The sequence below is a fragment of the Oryctolagus cuniculus genome, chromosome 8 (genome assembly GCF_051225735.1).
Source record: "Oryctolagus cuniculus isolate XC-2025 breed Fujian yellow rabbit chromosome 8, ASM5122573v1, whole genome shotgun sequence".
NCBI lineage: Eukaryota > Metazoa > Chordata > Mammalia > Lagomorpha > Leporidae > Oryctolagus > Oryctolagus cuniculus.
Genome location: NC_142874.1, coordinates 107,125,841 through 107,146,943, shown reverse-complemented (window position 1 = coordinate 107,146,943; position 21,103 = coordinate 107,125,841). Strand labels below are relative to the sequence as shown.

The following is a 21,103-nucleotide window of genomic DNA, read 5'->3' as shown; positions in this document are numbered from 1 at the left end:
AAAAAAAAAAGATTAGAATGAAGGGAAGATACAGGAATAATTGAGTTCTATAAGCAGGGAACTGAGACAGGCAGAACAGTCATTAAATTCCAACTAAAATTTTCAGTGTAGAAGGGGTCTTGGAAATGACAAAATCCAGGAGTAGCCAGCATCCTTTAGAGCAGTGATCTTATAGACATGGATGCAGAGGAACCAGGTATTTTTGCAAAGTCCACCGGATGATTCTCATGCATACTCAGATTAGGAACCACTACAAGAAGGTTAAGAGACTTTCCAGAGCCAGCATGTCCCAGAAATGGCACAGGACTCACTATCACCAGAATCCTGGCCCTCTAACTCCACTTACCATCTAAAGCCCCAAGTCAAGACTCCTGAAATATTTTAATGCCATCAGGGAAACGGCAGTAAGTTCCAACTCTAATATACCTATCAAAGACACTTGTTTCCCATCATAACTGCTCTCCAGAAAAAACACTGGTTTTTCCAACATGGTTTAGATAGCATACTTCCTATACAACACTAATACATTTGTTATTTGTTAAATATGAATTGAGCATCCCAAATCCAAGAATCTGAAATCCACAATGCTCCCCAAGGCCAAACTTTTTAAGTACCGACATGATGTCCAAATGGAAAATTCTATACCAGATGCTTTAGGTGAGTTGTAGTCAAAATACAGCCACAGTAAGTATTATGTGTAAAATTACCTTCAGGCTGTTTGTATAGGTGTAAATGAACAAAAATGAATTTTATATATAGACTGGGGACCCTTCCTCAAAATATTTCATTGTTGATATGCACACACTCAAAAATCTAAAACCTGAAACACTTCCATTCTCAAGCCTTTTGGATAAGAGATACTCAACCTGTAATGGCAGATGATTGGTTCATAAGATAATTAAACTGGAGGGTACAGTCATAGCTACTGAATTTTAAAAATGAGGAAACTGGTACCAGAAGTATTAGTAATCTGTCCAGAGTTTCTAGAACTGAATTCCCCTTTTTTAGGTCAATAAATTAGACTAAACTTCCCCCACAGTTACTGTCTGACAGATGAACTAATAGACAATGAGTAGCATCATTAATTTTTGACCTGGGTTTTTTCACATATAATGCAATTCTCTGTGACTTCTAAGAATGTTTTTGTTGAAAATAAGTGTTGCTGGGCTGGCGCCACAGCTCACTAGGCAAATCCTCCGCCTGCGGCGCCAGCACCCCAGGGTTCTAATCCCAGCTGGGGCACCGGATTCTGTCCCGGTTGCTCCTCTTCCAGTCCAGCTCTCTGCTGTGGCCCGGGAAGGCAATGGAGGATGGCCCAAGTCCTTGGGCCCTGCACCCGCATGGGAGACCAGGAGGAAGCACGTGGCTCCTAGCTTTGGATAGGCGCAGCACCAGCCATAGCGGCTATTTGTGGGGTGAACCAATGGAAAAAGGAAGATCTTTCTCTCTGTCTGTCTCTCTCTCTCACAATCTAACTATGCCTGTAAAAAAAAAAAAAAAAAAGAAAGAAAGAAAGAAAGAAAGAGAAAAAATGTGTTGCTGACGCATGAGGGATGATGGCAACGGAATAGAAGACCACACAAAAAACTTAACTGAATACTTAAAATACATCAAATAGCTCCTTTTTAATATTAGGACAACTCAAAGTAAATTAAAGGGAAATCATGAATATTTTTTAAGAAATAACAGTTTTAGGTAGGCAATTGTGAGGAAGATGACCATCATACAACCCAAAGCCACGTGATTCTTCCACAAGCTCCAGGGTGAGAGATCGATGCCCTGATTGGTCAGATACTCCTTGCCAGTACATCTGAAATTCAACAGAGCAAGAGTGTGAGTTCAGTGCTAGCATCTATCAAACCCCATCAATCCATTCATGTTCCACAGTTAAAGAAAGAAGCCAAGTATTCGATAGTTCTCCCTTCCTATGGGAGTACTTCTCAAAGGGGCAGGTGTTGTGGTGCAGAGGGTTGGCTAAGCTGCCTCTTCAGATTCCCACATCCCATCAGAGGCCTGGCACCTCCGCTTCCCATCCAGCTTCCTGGAGATGTGCACCCTGGGAACAGCAGGTGATGGCCTAAGGACCTGGGTCCTGCAACGCCCATCAAAGATCCAGCTGGAGTTTCGGGCTTTTGTTCTTGGCCTGGCCCCAGTGTTCCAGCCATTTGGGGAGTGAGCCAGGGAAATTAAGGTATCTCACCACCCCATCACCACCACCACTACCACCACCAAATAAAAACTCTGAGGGGAAAAACGGCTGTGGGAAAATGGCATTAAAAGATAACTTTCTTTTGGGGCAAAAATGCTTTGAGAGCTAATAATGGCCGGCGCCTCAGCTCACTAGACTAATCCTCCACCTGCAGCACTGGCATCCTGTGTTCTAGTACCAGTTGGGGCACCAGATTCTGTCCCAGTAACTCCTCTTCCAGTCCAGCTCTCTGCTGTAGCCCAGAAAGGCAGTGGAGGATGGCCCAAGTGCTTGGGCCCTGCACACACATGGAAGACCAGGAGGAAGTACCTGGCTCCTGGCTTCAGATTGGTGCAGCGCGCCGGCCATAGCGGCCATTTGCGGGGTGAACCAATGGAAGGAAGACCTTTCTCTCTCACTGTCTAACTCTGCCTGTCAAAAAAAAAAAAAAAGAGAGAGAGAGAGCTAGTAATGGATACTGTGGTTACCCAGCTTCAAGACTTACAGCACAGGCAGTAATCAGGTTTAAGCCTCTGAAGTGTAACAGCTGGAGTAGACTGGGATGGCAGGGCCCTGCCACGGCCTGGTACAAAAACTATCTGGTGCTCCCAGTTACCGCTGGGTACCATGTGTTTGTGCACCACTTGGAATCCAGCAGTTCCCCAAACAACCACTGCCTGTCTTTGTAAGAGTAGTGTCCTGCTTCGTCCTGTCAAGACAAGGCCTTAGCTTACGCGTCCTATGAAGTCTATGGTGGCTCCTCATATGGGCACCACTTTCCCCACCCATTTCATCACGACCAGCTGGCTGGCAGTGACTTGGGGCCTCAAAGAAGTCACACACAGATCAAACCCAAGGCAGCGGGTAGAACTCAGAAAACCTCTCTCCAGGCCGGTGCTGTGGCACAGTAAGCTAAGCCTCTACCTGTAGTGCTAGAATCACATATGGGCACTGGTTCAAGTCCCGGCTGCTCCACTCTGATCCAGCTCTCTGCTAATGGCCTGGGATAGCAGTAGAAGATGGCCCACGTCCTTGGGCCCCTGAACCCACAGGGGAGACCCAGAAGAATCTCCTGGCTCCCAGCACTGGTCCAGCTCAGCTCTGGCCACTGCAGCTATTTGGGGAGTAAACTAGCAGTTGAAAGACCTTTCTCTCTGTCTCTTTTTCTCTCTGACTGTAACTGTTCCTCTCAAATAAATAAATAAAATATTTGAAACAAAAAAAAAAAGAAAAAATCTCTCTCCCCTCTCCCTAGAGGTTTCTCACATGATAATTCAAAATACTAATTTATCCTATTACTAATAATTATTCCTATTGACATTCAAGAGAGATTTGAGATACCACTCTCATTCATTTATGCATCGAAATTGAAACTTCAGGGACCAGCATTGCAGTATAGTGGGTAGAACTGCAACATGCAATGCTGGCCTCTCATATGGATACTGGTTTGTGTCCTGTTTGCTCCAATCCAGCTCCATGTTAATGCACCTGGGAAAAGCAGTGGAGGATGGTCCAAGTACTTGAGCCCCTGCACCCACGTGGGAGACCCAGATGAAGCTCTTGGCTCCTGGCTTCAGCCTGGCCCAGCCCTAGCCATTGTGGCCATCTGGGGAGTGAATCAGCAGATAAAAGTTCTCTGTCTCTATCTCTCTTTCTATCTCTCCCTCTGTAACACTTTCAAATAAATGAATATTTTTTAAAAATTGAAACTTCCCATTAATCATAGAAAAGGACATGCTATTAAATTTCTTAAAAGAGTATCTTCTAATTTTATTAAAACCTGCATTTCTATTTTAATGACATTAGGCAAAAATGAGATTTCCTTTTCAACTCAGTGAAATGTGTGTGGATTTGTTTAGGGGATACATCCTTTTGCACGGAGTATTCTGAATCAGTTGAAGCAAAAAAAGAATTAAAAAAAGAATGACAACTGTGCAGCCTTTTATTTCACGATGTCTCCAAAGCGTGGGATGCAGAAGTGCCAGGATCTTTACAAAGAAAATGCACACCCCCTTTACACTAGTGCTGCTTTTTAGCTCCTCCTCCTGTCCACGGGTTAGACACATCACCCATACAATTCTAGGACTCTAAGCCCTATTAAAATATCCAAGCAGCTCATCTCAAACTCAAATATTCTCAAGAATCACACCACAATAAGAAGCCAACGCATTACGACACTGAATGCAAACTTACATTGCATAGTCACAGGTACTGTTTGCCGTGACATTCAGTCCTGGGCAGAAGTTCTGTCCCAAAAATTCATTATACTGCAAAGCCTATAACACAACGGGAGCAGGGCAAGGTAAATAGTTTCAAATTTCAAAATGTTTCCAAAGAATTATCACAATCATGTCCTCTGAGTGTGGTCTTTATTGCTATTTCTAAAAACATAGCAGGTTTCACATTCACAGTCTTTCTAACAACAAAGCAACTGTTTTCTCTGGCAGGGAAGAGGCCTAGGCTTTGGATTTTTTGGTTTGTCCAATACAAAGGAACCAAATGTCTGGCTAAGAGGGGAGATCTCTGGCTACATTACCCCATGGTTCTTTCCTTCTCTTCTCAACTTTCTAATTTTATATGATTTTATTAATTTATTGTCATAATCTTTTGCTCTTGCTGATTTTCATCAAATCCAGCTGTGATTGTCCAGAGTCAGAAACTCAATTATGCTATATTCACACAATGACAGTTTTCTTTAGCCAAAGCAAATATGGCTATGTGTATTATTTAGTCTTGGTTTTCCTTCTACTCCCTCTTTCAATATAAACTATCAATTCTAGTCTACCATCTTCTCATTTGCTTACTGAACTGAAACACAGCCGTATGTTTTCTACCAGTTACTTGATCTGTCTTCTTTAAGGGGAGATACCTTCCTTCCCTTACCTCCCTCACACACTGAGATGACTGGAGAAAATCCCAGTGACCCCTGACCTGTGCTAAGCAGCTCTGATAGAAATTTCTCACACATTGCTCCCAAAATGAAATTCCCAGATGGGAGATTTTCCCCACCATGCCTGGGTAAATGAGGGGGAGAGGCTTTATTTCAGCTCTTCCTAGCTTGGGAACCCAATCACAGGGACAGCCAAGGACAACTTACGGTATAGCCATATTTAGGGATGCTCAAGTACTGAAGCCAGGACAGCCAAGATGCAATGGTTGTGAGGTTTACCAACAGACCTGAGAAAATCTATGAAAGAAAACGCCCAGGGTCAAAACCGGTTGAGTGATTACATGAAGGAATATAAAATATCCTCAAGTCACCTACAACCTGCTATACACTCCTGCTCAGCCCAGCTCTTCCTGGATATTCTTTCCACTTACTCCAAACGCCTGCTAAATCTTCCTCCCTTGCATTTGCATATTTGTACATTTCTGAAGTTGTTTATGGCTTTAAAGGGCGGATAATATACCTGTAATCTATATTAGATCTTCCATTTAGTTGGAAGATCTTTAATTGTCAAGACCATTCTCAGCTTTCCCTTTAACTGCACACAGCAGAAAATCAAGAACAGGGGCCGGTGCCGTGGCTCACTTGGTTAATCCTCTGCCTGCGGCACCGACATCCCATATGAGCCCCTAGTTCTAGTCCTGGCAGCTTCTCTTCCAGTCCAGCTCTTAGCTGTGGCCAGGGAGGGCATGGAGGATGGCCCAAGTGCTTGGGCTTTGCACCCAAATGGGAGACCAGGAGGAAACACCTGGATCCTGGCTTCGGATCGGTGTAGCACCAGCCATAGTGCCCATTTGCAGAATGAATCAATGGAAGGAAGACCTTTCTCTCTGTCTCTCTCACTGTCTATAACTCTACCTGTCGAATAAAAAGAAAAGAAAATCAAGGACCGCTGTCCTTTAGTATTCATGGAGCACTGGTCCAGGACACCCCCTACTCCCACATGCACACACACAGATGCTGAAGTTTCTGATTCCAAATGGTGTACTATTTACACATAACCCATATAAACCCTGATACTTTAAGTATACGCATCTTACACATTTTAAATCATTTCTAGATCACTTGCAATACTTATATAATATAAATACTATGTAAATAGTTGTTTACTGTATTGTTCAGGGAATAATGACAAGAAAAAAGTCTGTTCATGTTTGATACAAATGCAGCTTTTCCCCCAAATATTTTCAATCCACAGTTAAACCCACTTTGGACAAACAGCTGGCAGTTCTTTAAAACCAGCTGAATGTCAGGCAAATAACCTGTCATTTTAGTCTGTATGTATCTTCTAATCAAACTTTTGATTTCCAGAGATCAACCTTATCAAGGTTTCATCACGTGTCACGAGCAGTGGTGTATTAACTAAAGCGATAGTGACCATTTGGAAACAGTGGCCCAAAAGGCTGGATAAGGAGGAGGGAACCCAGCGCGTCCCCTCACACAGGCTGTGTTTCAGTACACATCTTCCTCAAAACATCAGAGTCCCATTTACAGAATCCCCCAAGGCAGGTTTTACACAGCAAGGGAGCGTGCAGGCAGACGCACAGTTCACACAGTTCACACACTCACCATCATGAACACGAACAAGATGTTCATGAGAAGCATGGCCATGGACACCACGCTCTGACCTGCTGCTATGGCCAGCGCCATGGAACTGGCAGAATACGCCACCATCATAAGGGTAAACATCATGATGAAGAAAGCATCCACCGTTGGTTTCAACCCTGGGTCAGACAGAAAGCAAGAGGTCAACCCAACTGCCTAGGCGCCATGAATGTGGAATTGTGTATTGGGCATGCAACACCATGATATTTTCAGAAACCAGTATCAAAATGAAATATAGTTATCTACTATCTAACTACCCCAGATCAACAAATTCATTGCTTCCCTCTGTGTAACTGCATAAAGTTGCCATATAGTTTTCTTTTTTCTACTTAACTACATAAGCACATTTTCTTGTATTATGCATATTTGTATGTGTAATTATGAACCATTTCTGAGTTCCTGACAAGGGGCGCTACAGGCAACACAACTGGACAACATTCTACTGCCTTCTCTTCTCACAGGAAACCCACCAGTAGTGTATTCGTTTACCCAGACATCACTGCACTGCTCACTATTGCTGTAACTACATGAGTAAAGAAACTGTGACCATCAGGGTTGCATGAACTCACAGTGGCTTTACTATCTGCATCCATAACCTAATCATCTGGACAAACTACCATCTACCTCGGAGAGAATGGTGCTACCTCACGTTTCATAAGATATATTTTATATACTATATTGTGCCAATTCTACAGGTCACACAGTCTGAAAAGTTTTGCAATAGCTCTAAGAATACCAGTCAGGAGTCCAGGGGTCAAGATCTTTCTCCTAATTATGAGATATCTCTCATTGGTAAAATGGAAGGCTTAAGCTTAATCAGGCATTCTCATGCTGTAGTACCTGGCCAAAAATAAGTATCTTGAGCACATGTGTGTGTGTCAGTGAAATACATGAAAATTCTGATACACTGAGCCTGGAGGAAGCTTGGGCATACACAAATGATGTTGCCTACACTTATGTATCAAGATAATATCTCAGCTCCTCCAACAGAGTCTCTCAAATACTTTTATAAATTCTTTCATTGCTTGTGCCTGACACAGCCTACCTCAGTAAAATACAACTTTAAATAGCTGTACAAGCCTGGGGAGGAAAAACCCTTAACAAAAATGGCAACAGGGAAGAGCTATTTTACAGTGCACAATACAGACTGACACTTCCCCATCCCAGGGCTTGGTCTCTAGGTCTGAGAACCAAACCACACTGGCACAGGGAAACTGGATGCCCATCCAGCTCAAGACATAAGACCCATCCTTTTTGCTCGTTACTTACCTAACATGAAGTATATTATACAAGTAAATATAATACTTGGCAACAACTGCATGAGTAGTAAATCAGAAAACAGTTTTCCAAAGAAATAAGATGATACTCTGTAGTATCCACTGATGTATTCGTGTCTGTGGAACAGAAGCACATGTTGCACACCCCAGATTAGAAGGCACAGACCAGGTGAGACTGCTTGCTGGGCAGACTTCCGCTGCCACAAGAACCTAACACCACAGCTCCTCACAGCCTCCAGGCTAACCCCACCCCGCCCTGCAGCGCCTTAGATGTCAGCTTCCTCCCTGAACACCCATGAAGTCTCCCTTCAGTCGTCTGTCTCATTCTTCATGAAGGTTTGTCTGACCACGAAGGTGGCACTGTTATTCTCCAAGCCCCCGATGCAGCTTCGCATTACTAAACACTTTCTACTTCTACTCTCTTGTGAAAGAGAGAGAGAGAGAGAGAGAGAGAGAGGAAGGAAGGAAGGAAGGAAGGAAGGAAGGAAGGAAGGAAGGAAGGAAGGAAGGAAGGAAGGAAGGAGGAAGAAGGAAGAAGGAAGAAGGAAGAAGGAAGAAGGAAGAAGGAAGAAGGAAGAAAGAAGAAAGAAGAAAGAAGAAAGAAGAAAGAAGAAAAAAGAAAGAAAACCTGGGGCTGACATTGTGGTGCCGTGGGTTAAGCCACTGCTTGCAGTGCTAGCATCCCATACAGGAGGAGCGCCAGTTCAAGTCCCTGCTGCTCCGCTTGTAATCCAGCTGCCTGCTATGTGTCTGGGAAGGCAGCAGAAGATGGCTCAAGTAGTTGGTGCCCTGCCACCCATGTGGGAAACCAGGATCAAGTTCCTGCCTCCTGGTTTCAGCCAGGCCCAGACTTGGCTATTGTAGCCATCTGGGGAATGAACCAACAGATAGAAGATCTCTCCCTTGGTCTCTCTCTCTCTGTTGCTCTGCATTCAAATAAACAATTTTAAAAACAACAACAAAGGTGTCTCCCTTCAATGATCTGCCTGTCAGTCATATATCCCTGTCCGTTGTCAAATCTTAATCCTCATGCATCCTGAAATCATTCTCCCACATCTCCAAATTATTCCCTACTATCTTCACTCTTTCCCTCCCGAGTGATTCCTCCACATGTGAGCAGAGGCGAATCTCTCCATCTCTGGAAACAGCAAAGCAGCCCTCTTGTTACTGGGAGAGTGCCTTCTGGCTCTGCCCACTTCCTAGTCCAGGGAGGCTGAACTGGCTCTCACTCTTTGTCCACTTTGCCTCCCCACATTCAAGTGGTTGCTAAATGAGCCACACAACCTCTCCTTGCAAGGGTCATCCTGCCTATTATTTGCTAACAACAAGGGTACACTTGGGCTCCTGCATGGCTCGCTTTCTCTGCAGCAGGTGAGCTTGCTGACTGGGCCCTACCATACAACTCTTCTTCTCCCTTCTGACGCATGTTCTCACTTAATAGTGGGTACCCCCATGCATATTGCAAAACTTCATGTTGAACATGATAGCATACAATGCTTTTTTGGAAATTTTAAAAATAAGAACAGAAAAGAAAACAAAAACCACTAGTAATCCCCAGGATCCCATCCTTGGCCCAATCCTGGAGGTGACCAGGTAGACCAACAGCCATGGATGCCCCTTCCCAGGACACAGCTCTACTCACATAAAGAGCTTCTTCTCCACTACAAAGAGCTCCACGGCCGACATGCTGCTGAAGCACTGGTTGGTGGTGAGGAAGAAGAGCACCCCAGCTCTGCCAGGAGAGGAAGGAAGCAAAAGTACCACGGTCAACGCACCACTCATGGGTCAATTTTCCACCCACAAAACTTGTTCCACAAAGGATATCTTACAACATTAAACAGGCCCCAAAAAGTAAAACTGTCCTGGCTGAAATAAAGAAGAGAGGGTGGGCACTGGGCCTAGCAGGTAAGACACTGCCTGGGACACCTGCATCCCACATCACAGAGCCTAGGTTTGAGTCCTAGCTCTGCTTTCAATTCCAGCCTTCTGCCAGTATGCACCATGAGAGGCAGCAGCTGACAGCTCAAGTAGCTGAGTCCCTGTCACCTATGTGTGGGAGACCTGGACTGTGTTCAAGGCTCCTGGCTCTGGCCTGGGCCAACCCTGACTGGGGAATAAACTGGTGCATCTCTCTGTATTTAAAATAGGGAAGAAAGAAAGGAAAGAAAGGAAAGAAAGGAAGGAAAGGAAGGAAAGGAAGGAAAGGAAGGAAAGGAAGGAAAGAAAGGAAAGAAAGGAAGGAAGGAAGGAAGGAAGGAAGGAAGGAAGGAAGGAAGGAAGGAAGGAAGGAAGGAAGGAAGGAAGAAAGGAAGGAAGGAAGGAAGGAAGGAAGGGAAGAAAAGAAAAAAGAAAAGAAAAAGAAAAAGAAAAGGAAAAGAAAAGAAAAGAAAGGGAAAGGGAAAGGGAAAGGGAAAGGGAAAGAAAGGAAAGGAAAAGAAAAGAAAAGAAAAGAAAAGAAAAGAAAAGAAAAGAAAAGAAAAGAAAAGAAAAGAAAAGAAAAGAAAAGAAAAGAAAAGAAAGGAGGGAAGGTTAGGAAGGAAAGGAAAATAGTTCATAGGCACGCAAATATTATTATAGATTTTTTATTTTTAAAGATTTATTTTTATTTGAAAGGCAGAGTTACAGAAATTGAAAGACCAAGAGAGAGACAGAGACAGAGACAGAAACAGAGGCAGACAGAGATTTCTGTCCACTGATTGGTTCACTCCCTAAATGGCTGCAATGGCCAGGGCTAGGCCAGCCTGAAGTCAGGAGCCAGGAGCTTCATCTGGATGTCCCATGTGGGTGCTGGGGCACAAGACACTTGGACTGTCTTCCACTGCTTTCCCAGGCATATTAGCAAGGAGCTGGATCAGAAGTGGAGCAGCCAGGATTCAAATCCACACCAATATGGGATGCCAGTGTTGCAGCTGGCAGCTTTACCTGCTATGCCACAATGCCGGCCCCTCAAAAATGGTTTTAACACTTAAGGAATGAAGAACTAAGTGTACAAGCTGTTTTAAAAGTAAATGTTTATATGACATTAAAATGAATGGAAAATAGCCAGGCCCAGTAGACAAATAGCGATGTACCTTTCTGTACAGAAATGAATCTAATGATATCAAGTTAAAACCTAATTTAAGAAACCTGGGACACAGCCTAGTTCAATTTATTGTCATACATCTAACGGTACAATAATATTCCCAGTGATTCTGAAACAGCAGACAGTGAAATTCCTTCTAAATCACAAGATGATTTATTTTATAGTAAGTGAGGTTTTTTATTAGCACAGAACTTATGCATCCTAATTCCTGTCAAGGTAGTAACCCACATGTCATACCTGCTTGCTGATCCAATGTTTTATTTTATTGTGCATTATTCTGGACTGTATCTACCACTCTGTGCAGTAACTGACACTCTGGACCTTCTGACCATCACCTCCTCATTCGCTCCACCCCCGGCTCTGGCAATCACCACCTTACTCGCCAGTGCTGAGACTGATTGTCTTAGATGCTACCTTAGTGAAAACATGCGATATTTATTTCTTCACACCTCACTTACTTCACTTACTGTAATGTTCTCCAATTCAATACATGCTATCACAAATCACAGTATTTATTCTTCATACTGAGTACTATATATATAGGTGTACATGCACCACATTTTCTTTATCCATTCATCTGATGACACTTAGGTTGATTCCCTGTTTTGCCTATTACAAGCAGTAATGCAATGAACGTGGTAGTGCAGACGTCTCTTCAATATATTTCACATCTTTCGGGTAAATGCCCAGAGATGGGATACAGGATCCAAAGAGTAATTTTTCAAAATGCCTTTCCCTTAGCATAGACTATTTAAGGGTTTCAATGGCAAATTTCCAGTGCATCATTAAAATTTCAATTGGAGACAGATTTCTTATTTGACTTCCCAAATGCCTCTTTTTGCACAAAATAAAAGATTCTTGGCCTCTAGGGTCTATAGGGTCTGTGACATCTATGCTGGAAAGGAAATGGCATCTGAGGCGGGTGCTGTGGCATAGAGGTAAAGCAACCCCCAATGATGCCTACATCCCAAATGGGCGCCAATTCATGCCCTGACTGCTCCACTTCCGATCCAGGTTCTTGCTAATGGCCTGGGAAAGAAGCAGAAGATGGCCCAAGTGTTTGGGCCCCTGCACCCACATGGGAGACCTGGGGGAAGCTGCTGGCTCCTGGCTTCAGCCTTTCCCAACCCTGGCCATTGGATTCATCTGGGGAGTGAACCAGCAGATAGAAGATCCCTTTCTCCCTCTCCCTTTCTCTAGAACTCTTTCAAATAAATAAATTAGTTTTTTTTTTTTTTAAAGAAAGAAACAGCATCTATGAAGAGTATAAGCCATCCATTACTGTGCACTTGGAAACAACCCAGAGACTGCAGTCTTCGGGGAAAGTAAATGGATGAACAAGGGCACAGCTCTGGAAATCATCACAATGATAACCTCATGAGATATGAGATAATGGATTCTGTGTGGAAAAAAAAAGTATTTTACCTGAATAAGGATCAACTTTTATGTTTATTCCTTCTTTCAAAAAGAATCGGCTTTCCCCAGACCTCAAAGTGGATTTAACCTAAGCTTCTCCAGCCTTCCCCAAGTAGTAGAATGGGACGAACCCATCCAGCCCTGTGGCCTTGGGGAGGTTAGCACAGAGCCCCGGTTCCTCCCACAGACTCTCTCAGCACACGGATTAGGAGAACGCTGAGGTCTGGGCCACTGTGGAGCACCTACATTCAGAACATGACAGGGTCATGGAAAAGTCTCATCATACGGGCAGGCATGTGGCACACCAGTTAGAATGCCAGATGGAGCCAGCTGCACCCCAACTCAGAGTCCCTGTGTTCTATTCCCGGCTAGGCTATGGGTTCCAGCTTCTCACAAATGTGCACCCTGAGAGGCAACAGGTGATGGCACAACCCATGTGTGAGACCCCAACTGAGTTCCCAGCTACTGCCTTTGGCCTGGCCCAGACAGAGCACTGGGCTAAGCTGCTGCCTGCAATACCAGCATCCCCTATGAGCACCAGTTCAAGCCCAGGCTGTTCCACTTTGATCCATCTCCCTGTTAATGCTCCCTGGGAAAGCAGTGGAAGATGGACGAAGTGCTCGGGCCCCTACCACTCATGTGGGAGCCCTGGATGGAGTTCCAGGCTCCTGGCTTTGGCCTGGCCCACCCCAGCCATTCCAGCCATGTGGAGATTATGCAGCAGATGGAAGATCTCTCAATTTCTGTCTCTCTATGTCACTCTGCCTGTCAAATAAACAAAAAAAATTTTAAAAAAAGAATAGAAAATGGTGCAGCAGTTATGGAAGATAGTATGGCAGTTCCTCCAAAACTTCCTAGTGTTTCTCCATGACCCAGAAATTCTAGTTCTGGTCATTCACCCAAAGAACTGAAACCAGGACCTCCAACAGATATGTATGCACTCACAGCAGCATTATTCACGATGCCAAAAGGTGGAAGCAGCACAAGTGTCCATCAGTGGGTGAATGGGTAAAGAAAATGTGGTTTATACATAGAAGGGAATGTTACTCAGCCTTGACAAAGAGACTCGGATACACCCAACAATACGGACGAACTTTGCAGACATTATGCCAAGGGGAATAAGCCAGTAACCGTGAGATTCCACATGGTTCTTGTTTAATGGGTAAGGGATTTCCATTTAGGAAGATGAAACTTGTCAAGATAAGTGGTGATGGTGGTTGCAACAACGTGACTGTATTTAATGCCTCTGATATCTACACTTAAAGACGGTTAAAAGTATAAAATTTATGTTCACATGTCTTATCACTTATCCATACACATATACTTATACAGCAAAGCTTTCAATTCACTGATTCACCTTACTCCTCAATAAAAAAGTGACATTTACCTGTACTTTTCTTAAATTAAGACTCTTAAATGTACTTTCATAAGCTTGAACAAAGTAACAACATGGTCTCAAGATCCAAGGTCCGGCTGGCGCCACGGCTCACTAGGCCAATACTCCGCCTGCGGCGCTGGCACACCGGGTTCTAGTCCCAGTCGGGGTGCCAGATTCTGTCCCGGTTGCCCCTCTTCCAGGCCAGCTCTCTGTTGTGGCCCGGGAGTGCAGTGGAGGATGGCCCAAGTCTTTGGGCCCTGCACCCACATGGGAGACCAGGAGAAGCACCTGGCTCCTGGCTTCAGATCAGCGCGATGCCCTTGCCGCAATGCACCGGCCGCATCGGCCATTGGAGGGTGAACCAAGGGCAAAAGGAAGACCTTTCTCTCTGTCTCTCTCTCTCACTGTCCACTCTGCCTCTCAAAAAAAGAAAGAAAGAAAAAAAAAAGATCCAAGGTCCACACTGACTTACCTATTCTGGATTCCAGCAGAATCATTTTCTAGCCCAAAGTAAATGGCACCTATAACCAGTCCCAATACAGTTGTGACAATTATCTTTTCAAAAGAGAAACAGAAAAGAGTTTCAATTAGAGATAAAAACACACCTAAACCATTCATTATTATAGCATATGTATCTACTCAATCATTATTATTGCATATGTATCTACTCAATCAGCTGTCTCCAATAGCTTAGACACTGTGAGTGACCTGGCCCAGAGTCCTTGGCAGAATAACACGGGACACATGAGACTTCTTTCTAAATTAAATTAAAACTTTAGTTCTCTGGGCTTTGAAGACAACAAATCAGAAAAGTGGAGATTCCCAGGGCTCTGCTTTTAGAGGAAGAATCCAAAGTCCAAGGGACCACACCCTAAGCTGAACTCTCACCCTGTGTGCCCGGGAACAGGCCCTGTTTTATAATTCTAGTGGTTCAAGGGAAAACAGGATGTTCTTATTCTGAACCTTGGAAATAAATAAAAGTTTAAAAACACACATACGCAAAATCTAACAATGGAATTGTTCATATCAGGGAAGGCAGAGGCACACTGAAGTCTGCCTATCCAAGCTCTGGGGGGGAGTGGCAGTGGCACGCCTGCCCTGGGAAAGTGCAAGGTCATGGTCACCAAAGCATCAGCCAGCATTCCGTGTGGGCACCTGGGGCTTCTGGTGCTGCTCCCTGGCACTCTGCTCCACCAGCCTCAGCCAAGGAGCCCTACAGCCCGTGCTGCACACCGAGGCTGCAGACTCTCACCTCCTTATCTACCTTCGCCCATTCAATCTGTGTGGCTTGCTTCTAAAGAGACTAGACAAATATCACATCTGCTTTTAGGATTCAGGGTCTCTTAAAGACACTTCAGTTAGCATTATAATCACTCAAGGACATGGCTGGCATGAAGCAAATCAAAGTGGAAAAAGCGCATTGTGACCTGTCAAGAGCACGATCTAGAAAAAACACTACTTAGATGTGTCACTTACAGAGATGTCCTTTCAAATTTCCTCGGCTAATAAGACAGAAATTTGGAAATCCATTGCCTGCATAATTTCATTACCCTCACAAAAAAACGATGCCACTTCACCAGGTTAAGCTTCCCAAATGAATGCTGATGACCCTATCAACAAGCAGGCACACACATCTTTACTAGAGGTACACTGTCCCATGGTATAACCTTGTATTTTATTATTTGAAAGGCAGAGAAACAAAAACAGACAGAGACATCTCCCATTTAATGGTTCACTCCTCAAACAGCCACCATAGCCAGGGCTGGTCCAGGCCAAAACCCAGAACCTGGAACTCAATGCCTGTCTCCCACATGGATGGCAGGGACCCAAGGACCTGAGCCAACCCTTGCTGCCCCCCAGGGCATCCATTAGGAGGATGCGGGAATGGATAGCACAGCTGTGACATGAACCCAGGCACAGCTGTAGAGGATGCGGGCATCCCAAATGGCATCTTACGTATAACTTTTAAGAATATTTGGGCTGGGCAGTCGCCGGGGCTCACTAGGCTAATCCTCCGCCTGCGGCGCTGGCACACCGGGTTCTAGTCCTGGTTGGGGTGCCGGATTCTGTTCTGGTTGCTCCTCTTCCAGTCCAGCTCTCTGCTATGGCCCAGAAAGGCAGTGGAGGATGGCCCAAGTGCTTGGGCCCTGCACCCGCAAGGGAGACCAGGAGGAAGCACCTGGCTCCTGGCTTTCGATCGGCACAGCGCCAGCCGTAGCGGCCATTTGGGGGGTGAACCAACGGAAAAAGGAAAACCTTTCTCTCTGTCTCTCTCTCACTGTCAAACTCTGCCTGTCAAAAAAAAAAAAAAAGTAATATTTGGGCTTTTCCAACTGGCCACTCATATTTGTTTCTTTTGCACTCAAAACTTGATATCTTATACTAACACTGTGAGAATTATCATTAGGAAGTTTCCTAACGGTTTCAAAGTAGTTAAAGTATTTAATTGTGTCACGTATTTACAAGGTGTGCCCATGTTATTCTTTCTTACATGAAGGAAAAGAAAACAAACAGGCAAACTAAACCTTAGACAATGTAGCACGTGACCCTGTCCATGACTTCTGTGTATCAGATCTCTGATCTCTGGCTTCTGTTTTAAATACAAGGCTACAGATGTTCAAATGTGCTTAACCAACATTTCTCAAGGTATGTTCTGAGAGATGCTTGTGACTGTCACTGGAAAAAGAAAGAAATTTATCCATAATCAAATGTTTAATATGCTCATAGAAACAATGTATCTACAAGAGATTAATGGGAATGTCTTCCAAACTGATTTGATCAGGAAACCTTCCAAGTATGAAGGGACCATTCTCTCTCTCTCTCTCTCTCTCTCTCTCTCTCTTTCTCTGTCTCTCCACCTTTCAAGTAAAAATAAAGATCTCAATCCAAGATCTTCCAAATACAACCTTTAGTTAGAAGCCAAGTCTGAGTTCTATCAATAAATAACTAATCCTAACCAAAGTACAGCTGTAAGACAACAGACACAAGCCTTATCAGCAGGAAGCCATTAAACATTCTAACAACTCCATATTCAAAAACTTCGAGAAGCAAAAAATACACAAGATGAAAGACAACAAGCCATAAGTCAAATAGAGCCAGCCAGCTATTTTTTTTTTCAGCCCACTAACTGAGGATGGTTTTCCCATTTTTTTGTAATGATGGGGGTGGGGAGTATATAAAAATAGTATTTTTTGCAATAAAAAATTTATACAAAAACTAAAATTTCAGTGTCCATGAGTAACGTTTTATTGGAATACTGCATGTTCGTTCATTTAGGTCTTAGTTCTGCTGTTTTCAGGCTAAAGTGGCAGGAATGACAACCTGATACCACATTACCCACAAAACCTACATTTACCCGGCCTTTTACCAAAAAAGGTTTATTTCCTCTTAAGCTAACATTCCAGTATTTATAAATCTGAATAAGAACTGTCCCAGTTCTGGCTATTGCAGGCATTTGGGGAGTGAACCAGTGGATGGAAGATCTCTCTATCTCACTGTAACACTTTCAAATAAATACAGAAATCTTAAAAAAAAAAAATTCCCAAGAATAAGAACATGACTGTGTTTTACTTGTCCTACATCCCAAAGGGTGTAGGAGTAACAAATAAACAGACGTGTGGGTAGAAGACACACAGAGTCAGGAGTAGAGTACATCAGAACCAAAATCTTCCCAAGTGAGTATTTCATGGCTTAATTGAAAGAACCTGTCAGGCTACCTGAGCTATGGAGGCCTGAGGATTGCCCAGCAAATTTTTGAATGAACGCCTGATGATCCAGCAGAACTGATGATAGAAGGAGGTGACATAAGTGATCTCCTTAAAGGCTATGCTCCTCTTCTTTTTCTGAGCCCCTGCGAGTTGATCTAGTTCCGCTTTTGTTTCTCTGTAGAAGCAGGACATGGTATAAAACTCGGCTAACGTGTCTATGAGTGGCTTCTCTCTCTTAGAAGGCTCTTCAGTACTGTTGGCTTGGGAATAAAAGGAGACAAGGAAGGGAACCATTACTGACAAACTAACAACAACAACTGACTTGGCTCATCTCCCTGCCACCCCTTTCTCAGATTCTCAAAACATCTTAATGCTAAAGCTTGAGTACAAAACATTTCCGGCTCTGTCACTGCTTTAGACGTTAGCAAAACACAGCTACTCGACCTGACCGATGCCACAATCTTAGGCATGCAGCAAACATAACTGACCTTGCTCCAATTATTTGGAACCTCATTCTTCTAAAATAGATGGCTTACCATACAGAGATATAATCATTTCTTTAAACAGTAGAAGATGGCTTCCCACACCTTTATTAATAATAGTATTGAAACCAGCTCTCTGCTGTGGCCTGGGAAAGCAGTAGAGGATGGCCCAAGTCCTTGGGTCCCTGCACCCACGATGGAGACAGAGAAGAAGCTCCTGGCTCCTGGCTTCAGATGAGCTCAGCTCCAGCCAATGCGGCCATTTGGTGAGTGGACCAGCAGATGGTAGACCTTTCTCTCTGCCCCTCCTCCCTCTGTAACTGTGCATCTCAAATTAATAAATCTTCAAAAAAGATTTGCTTTCTCCTATGCACAAATGCATCAGGTGCCAAGAATTTTTAAATACAATGTAAACAATTAGTATTTTCATGGACTCTCCCCTTAGAATAGACATATCATATAAATGCTCTTTCATAAATTAAATAAAAAACACCCACAGCATTCATGGAGAACAAAATTTATGTGTTAACTGGCACTAGGAAATTTATTAACATACCATTGACGAATCAATCATGTTTTAATTTTTGTTTTATTTGAGAGGCCAGAGAGAGAGCACTCTCTCATCCACCAGTTCACTTCCCAAATGCCCACAACAGCCAGCACTGGACCAGGGCCAGAGCCAGGAATTCTATCCAGGCCTCTCACCTCAGTGGCAGGAACCCAATGACTGTGTCACCACTGCTGCCTCCCAGAATGCATTCGAGGAAACTGGAATTGGAGGCTGGAGCCAGACAGCAAACCCAGGCATCCACACTACCCCCAGGGAATCACTCCCTCCCCCAGGCTAATGAGTCATTTCATTGCTAAACTTTAGTCAATCAATCAGGCAAAAATCCCTTAGATTCACTTACCTTCACTGCCCTCTTCCTCTCTGCTTAACACCACAGCAGAGGAGTCTCCATTGATCACATCCAGGAAGAAGTCCGCAGGGTTGTTGTAGGGCTCACAGCGGTAACCTACAAAAGAAGGCAACCCCAAGAGCACAAAGATGACCTTGGAAAAGAGAGAGGATTCACTTCAGAGGGAGCAGGAGGAGTGGCTCGGGAAGCCAAGAACTAACAACGTCTCCACTGCCTTCATTAAATTAGCCTTTCCTTTTACATATGCAGTCACACAACACTTCAATAATTCTCTGTCTCTGGTACCCATGAACACGTATGTTCCAAACCTCTCTTGGACTGGTCCTCATCTTCGGTGAGTCCTTACCAATCTTAACTCACAGAAACAGCTGCCAATATACACTGCTGCTCATCTGTACTTCCTCCAAAGGCTAAATATCGGTCCCAAGAAAGAAACAGTAAAAGCCCAGGTGCATCCCCCTGTCTGGGAAGGCTGAGGTGGAAGAGTTCCTCTCCTGAACGCAGACGTCCACATCATCATTGGCCACGCTGCCAGAATTCCAAGGAGAGAACTAGCCTACAGGGCAGCATTGTCAGGATGTGTGCAACACAGCACATCTGACCTGACCTCACCTTCTTAGGGCACAACCACCTGAACTCAGCTGGGCCCAGAGTCTGACTCTTAGATTCACCTGCCCTAGACTGCCGGGCTCATGTACAAGGGATTTTCAAGAAGTCTATGGAAAATGCAAGTTATAAAAAAAAACTATGCACTGTTTTTGTACCCAAATAAACCTCTTAATTCCATTTTTATAAACTTTTATAAACATCATGTTCTTGATTACTTTAATTGTTAGAGATTTTTAAAATAAGTTAAGAAAGACTGAATATTTAAAACTTCATTTGGAGTCATGAGGAATCATCAGTAATCATATCTAAATTATCCAACTGAAGCAGACTACAGGAACCATTTAATAACTCACATAATTAATCTGAAATGTAAAGAACCAGACAGCTTTGAATTATGAAAAATGTTGGTCCATCAACATCAAATTTAGGACTAGCCTTCATATTAGCTGATGGGTCACTCACACCCTTTCAAGGCCTAAATCTGTGATCTGCTCCATGAGTCCTTATCAAGACAAACCAATTTGCCACAAGAGGAAAAGTGATAAAACCTAATCTATTATGTGGTCAAAAAGACAGTGATATTAGGCCTTTCCAAAAGTGCTGAACTGACAGAATAATTGGCTGTGAGTCCAATATGTCAAATTTTATTTTTTTAAAGATTCACTTATTGGGGCTGTCGCCATGGCTACTTGGTTAATCCTTTGCCTCCGGTGCCAGGATCCCATTTGGGCACCGGGTTCTAGTCCCAGTTGCTCTTCTTCCAGTCTAACTCTCTGCTATGTCCCGGGAAAGCAGTGGAGGATGGCCCAAGTTCTTGGACCCTGCACCTGTGTGGGAGACCAGGAAGAAGCACCTGGCTCCTGGCTTCGGATCGGCGTAGTTCTGGCCATAGCAGCCATTTGGGGGGTGAACCAACGGAAGGAAGACCTGTCTCTCTGTCTCTCTCTCTCTCTCACTGTCTAACTCTGTCAAATAAAAGGGAAAAAAAATGATTCACTTATTTACCTGAAAGCTAGAGTTACGGGGGGGGGGGGGGGGGCGGGGAGGGAGGGAAAGAGAGAGAGTGAGAGAGAGATCTTCCATCTGCAGGTTTTCTCCCCAAGTAGCCACAATGGCCAGGACTAGGCCAGGGCAGAGCCAGGAGCTACATTCAGGTCTCCCACAATGGGCATTCTCCACCACTTTCCTAGGCACATTAGCAGGGAACTGGATTAGAAGTGGAGCAGCCAGGACTTGAACCAATCCCCATGTGGGATGCCAGTGTCGCAGGTGGTGGCTTTACTCACTATGCCATAATACCGCCCCCCCAATATGTTAATTATTGAATTTTCAGGGAATGGTCAGAGATATAGGCCCAACAGAAAAACACAATCCAGCTCCCTGCTAATGCACGTGGGAAAGCAGCAGAAGATGGCCCAAGTACATAGGCCCCTACTACCCTTTTGGAATACCCAGATGGAGTTCAGACTCCTGGCTTCAGCCCTTGGAGCCC

The 21,103-nt window shown here is 44.1% G+C and overlaps 1 protein-coding gene across 1 annotated transcript in view; it reads right to left on the bottom strand.

The window, feature by feature from the left end:
- Window positions 1-1,608: 1,608 nt before the first annotated feature.
- The window catches only part of LOC100346814 (broad substrate specificity ATP-binding cassette transporter ABCG2-like), a 53,028-nt gene continuing 33,533 nt past the window's right edge, over window positions 1,609-21,103 (bottom strand). Inside the window, exons 9-17 of the mRNA XM_051819578.3 lie at window positions 18,994-19,098; window positions 17,610-17,860; window positions 14,366-14,448; window positions 9,660-9,749; window positions 8,010-8,134; window positions 6,705-6,859; window positions 5,286-5,375; window positions 4,382-4,464; window positions 1,609-1,810 (exon numbers count right to left, since the gene is read on the bottom strand). Coding sequence (XP_051675538.3) covers window positions 1,663-1,810; window positions 4,382-4,464; window positions 5,286-5,375; window positions 6,705-6,859; window positions 8,010-8,134; window positions 9,660-9,749; window positions 14,366-14,448; window positions 17,610-17,860; window positions 18,994-19,098 — 1,130 coding nt within the window. The 3' untranslated portion in view covers window positions 1,609-1,662. The remainder of the gene's footprint in view (window positions 1,811-4,381; window positions 4,465-5,285; window positions 5,376-6,704; window positions 6,860-8,009; window positions 8,135-9,659; window positions 9,750-14,365; window positions 14,449-17,609; window positions 17,861-18,993; window positions 19,099-21,103) is intronic.